Source organism: Parasteatoda tepidariorum, chromosome 6 (genome assembly GCF_982258835.1).
Source record: "Parasteatoda tepidariorum strain Cologne lab strain chromosome 6, Ptep-v5.0, whole genome shotgun sequence".
Taxonomy (NCBI): Eukaryota; Metazoa; Arthropoda; class Arachnida; order Araneae; family Theridiidae; genus Parasteatoda; species Parasteatoda tepidariorum.
This window is the reverse complement of record NC_141760.1, coordinates 7,251,868-7,255,492: the sequence shown is the minus strand read 5'-3', so window position 1 is coordinate 7,255,492 and position 3,625 is coordinate 7,251,868. Positions and strand designations below refer to the sequence as shown.

Sequence of the window (3,625 nt, the reverse complement as noted above, 5' to 3'; positions counted from 1 at the left end):
TGTCTTACCGCGTCCCTTTGAACCATCGCGAAAGCCAGGGCATACCACGTACTTATAACGTTGATCTTTCTTGTATTGCGTTTAAAATGCCTCATCAGTGCCGCTGTATTTATGTCAAACATACATTTGGATGTGTGTAAAACGCAACACTCTAAGAATGTCTTTAATGCTTCAAAGGCCTTTGTCTTTCTCGCACGCTTCCAAATTTTTTTAAATGGATTCCTTGTGGTCACAATGTATAGGGTTTCTCTGTCAAACACTGAAAATATTACGGATGTTCGTGGGAAAAACGACAAGAGAATGCTGTGCTCTGTAGGTGTAGCGTTTGAGTTTGCAGGCATGACAAACATCAGAGGGGTTCCAACATATCGTACTTGGAGTGGACGATTGCTTGCCTCGACCAACATGCAAGTACTGCGAGGAATGTCTATAGGATTGCAGTCCCCTCCAAAGTGTTTCAAGACAATAACTGGATTCTTGAAGCGCACGGCGAGAAAAGTAAAACTTTTGTGTTGATTGCCACTCACGCACAAAAAGTCAGATAGCACTTCATGACTGATATCATATTGAGCCAATTCTGGGCCAGCAGGCAACACTATAACTGCATTTGGAGGTTTGAAGGCCTCTGATGATTCAATGGATGTGTTTTGTCTCTCGTTGGAAGAGGCGACGGGTGGTTGGGTGTCCATCGAATCGAGTGGCAATTCTCGAGACACTGGTTCGGATTGTAAATTTTCCACATCGGGAGAGATGATGAGTGGTAACTCGTCGTGGGCTGGATCAGACTCTACCGCTTCAGCGTTTAAAACAGATAAATTCTCGTGCGTTGGATCAGGTGATTCGACAGACTCTGCTTCCATGGATAACTCGTCATGCGATGGATCAGACTCTACCGCTTCAGCGTTTAAAACAGATAAATTCTCGTGCGTTGGATCAGGTGATTCGACAGACTCTGCTTCCATGGATAACTCGTCATGCGATGGATCAGACTGTACCGCTTCAGCGTTTAAAACAGATAAATTCTCATACAAGGGATCAGGTGATTCGGCTCGCCCCGCTTCCATATCTAGAGGTGGTAAATCTTCATACACTGCATCATATGATTCCACTCGTTCCGCTTCCACCGAAAAATCTTCATTCTCAAAAATAATCTCTTCATCAATGAACACAACACCTCGACCACGGGGAAAAGACATCGCTTTTTTTAAATATAGATGCTTCGAAGCAGAATTTCTACGTTGAATGCTCATCGAGCTTTGGGATTTAAAAGTAGCCACTCGCCGTGTGCTCTGAAAGTTATAAAGACGAAAAAAAAAAAAAAAAAAAAAAAAAAAAAAAAAAAAAAAAAAAAAAAAATTTTTTTTTTTTTTTTTTTTTTTTTTTTTTTTTTTTTTTTTTTTTTTTTTTTTTTTTTTTTTTTAAAATAAAACGCTGTTAACTTTTGATGAAGGCTTCCATGCTGACATACAACGGATCCTTCAAATGTGCATTTCGCCATTGGTTTTTCAAGTTCTGCTTTGCATGCCAAGTTTTTGCTTCAGCTTTTGCAATGTTTAGACACCACCAAATGTTTATCCACTCTTTTCCCAAACGTATAGCTTGGTAAAGGCGATATAGCAACATATACACGTGAAATACAATCAATGTCGGAAAAATGCCATACACGACCCAAAACACTTTTCTGTACACGCTATTCAAAGGCAGCAAACATCTAAATTTTCCTGTAGTGATTCCTCCTCCAGAATAATAATCATAGTTGCATGAAGCCATTTCGGGAAATAATAAGGATATGGTATTCCAATGCCAATCATACAGCGACCAAGCGTAGTTGAAAAAAATATTCAAAATTATCGGAATCAAAACATTTTGCGCGAGGTAAACACATTCCAATCCAAACACTTTCCAAAACAAACGGTTTCCTCGAGATGCCCGAATAAGTTTAAAAACTCTCACGGAATCATCTGTGGTTTTGATTTCGTGTGTAATTTCTGTCATAAATTTAGACATTTGATTTGACCAAATACGAAAGGGATAATGAAACACAAACGCCAGCAATAAAAGTACCACCGATACCCATTGATAGTAATTGTGATATAAAATTCCACTTGAAGACTCTGTAAAAGTACTATTAATGAAGCATTTGGTGTCCAGCAATTCTTGGTTGATGCGATGCCCATCCACTTGACAGATAATGTTGCTTCCAAAAAATTGTCGGGTCATGGCAAGTCCAAAGCAAAACAAGAAAACGTTGCGTACATGTATTTGTTGCAGGTCAATCAATGCGCTAAAGCTTTTTTGTGGCACCTGGGAACGTTTCCATTTCAGCAGTTGCGTAACGTTAAACATGATTGCTTGTTTTGAATGTGTAATAAAGTAAAAATATGAATCTACAGATACTAATGATTGGTGCACTCTTGGTAGTAGTGTTTATAGGATTTTTGTCCTTTGCCTATTCAGCGTATGGAATGTATTACAGTACTGCAACTGCAACCACGGGAGCGACTTTGATCAGTTCGCATCAAATGCACTACATCATACAACTGATTACATATCTCGTATCGTTTGGTGTGGGTGCAACAATGTTTTATACTAGAAAGCGCTGATGAGTAAAAAGAGACCTTGATGCTGTAGCTGGATGGTTCATCAACAAGTAACCAGTTTGACAAACGTAAAACTTTTAAGCATAAAAAAAAAAAAAAAAAAAAAAAAAAAAAAAAAAAAAAAAAAAAAATTTTTTTTTTTTTTTTTTTTTTTTTTTTTTTTTTTTTTTTTTTTTTTTTTTCAAGACTTGACGCTTGATCTTAATTGAAAACATTTGAATAACTGTAGACGGGTTCCCAAATTTTATAAACTGGGTTTGTAAAGTTGATACACAATTGGCTCGTTACAAGTCTTGCATTCAAAAATCTGGAAATTAGAATGGTTCTTGCAACTCTTTTCAGTGCACGAAGGACATTTCTTTTCAAAACCCTGATGCAATGTCAGTTGTTTGCTAAGCTGGAAGCATCCGCTGCAAGAATGTTTTCTTTTATATGATTCACACTCGCAAATGCAGTAACAATAACTTTTACAATCTTTGCAAGCAATACCATCCACAGATTCACGAGGTATTTCAAAACATTTCATATCACAACAATACATGGCCATGATGACGAATATATTCAGAGGTGGAATGAATTGATTAAGACTCAACGCTTGACTTTAAACAATAAGGTTAAAAAAAAAAAAAAAAAAAAAAAAAAAAAAAAAAAAAAAAAAAAAAAAATTAATTTTTTTTTTTTTTTTTTTTTTTTTTTTTTTTTTTTTTTTTTTTTTAATCTTCAATTCGAGCGATGAGTCTCGATGCATTCATGATGGCTCTCCATGAATTTTGTCTGAACACGTATCGCAGAACTTTATTGAGCGAAAGGGTCTATTGCAACCGTTGTTACACAAATACAACTCCAAGACTTTTTTACAATGTATACAATAAATTTCAGAACACATGTTTTGTTTGAGTTGAGACCTTCAACAAATTCTAAAGTTGCGAGTTCCAAGAAATTCCAAAGTTGAGAGTGGAGGGCTTCCGGAAATTCTGACGAGACTCTGAGATTATCAAAACTCAGCTCCTGCCTTTAAACTACAA

At 36.5% G+C, this 3,625-nt stretch overlaps 1 protein-coding gene across 1 annotated transcript; it reads right to left on the bottom strand.

Annotated features, from left to right (window-relative positions):
• Positions 1-1,434: 1,434 nt before the first annotated feature.
• On the bottom strand, positions 1,435-2,220 carry LOC147807531 (innexin inx4-like). The gene has a single exon (XM_087166571.1). The coding sequence runs from the start codon at positions 2,218-2,220 to the stop codon at positions 1,435-1,437; it is 786 nt and encodes a 261-aa protein (XP_087022697.1).
• Between the last annotated feature and the right edge of the window lie 1,405 nt (positions 2,221-3,625).

Coding starts and splice junctions, on each gene's coding strand:
- LOC147807531 (XM_087166571.1), bottom strand. CDS start 2,220: ATGACCCGACAATTTTTTGGAAGCAACATTATCTGTCAAGTGGATGGG.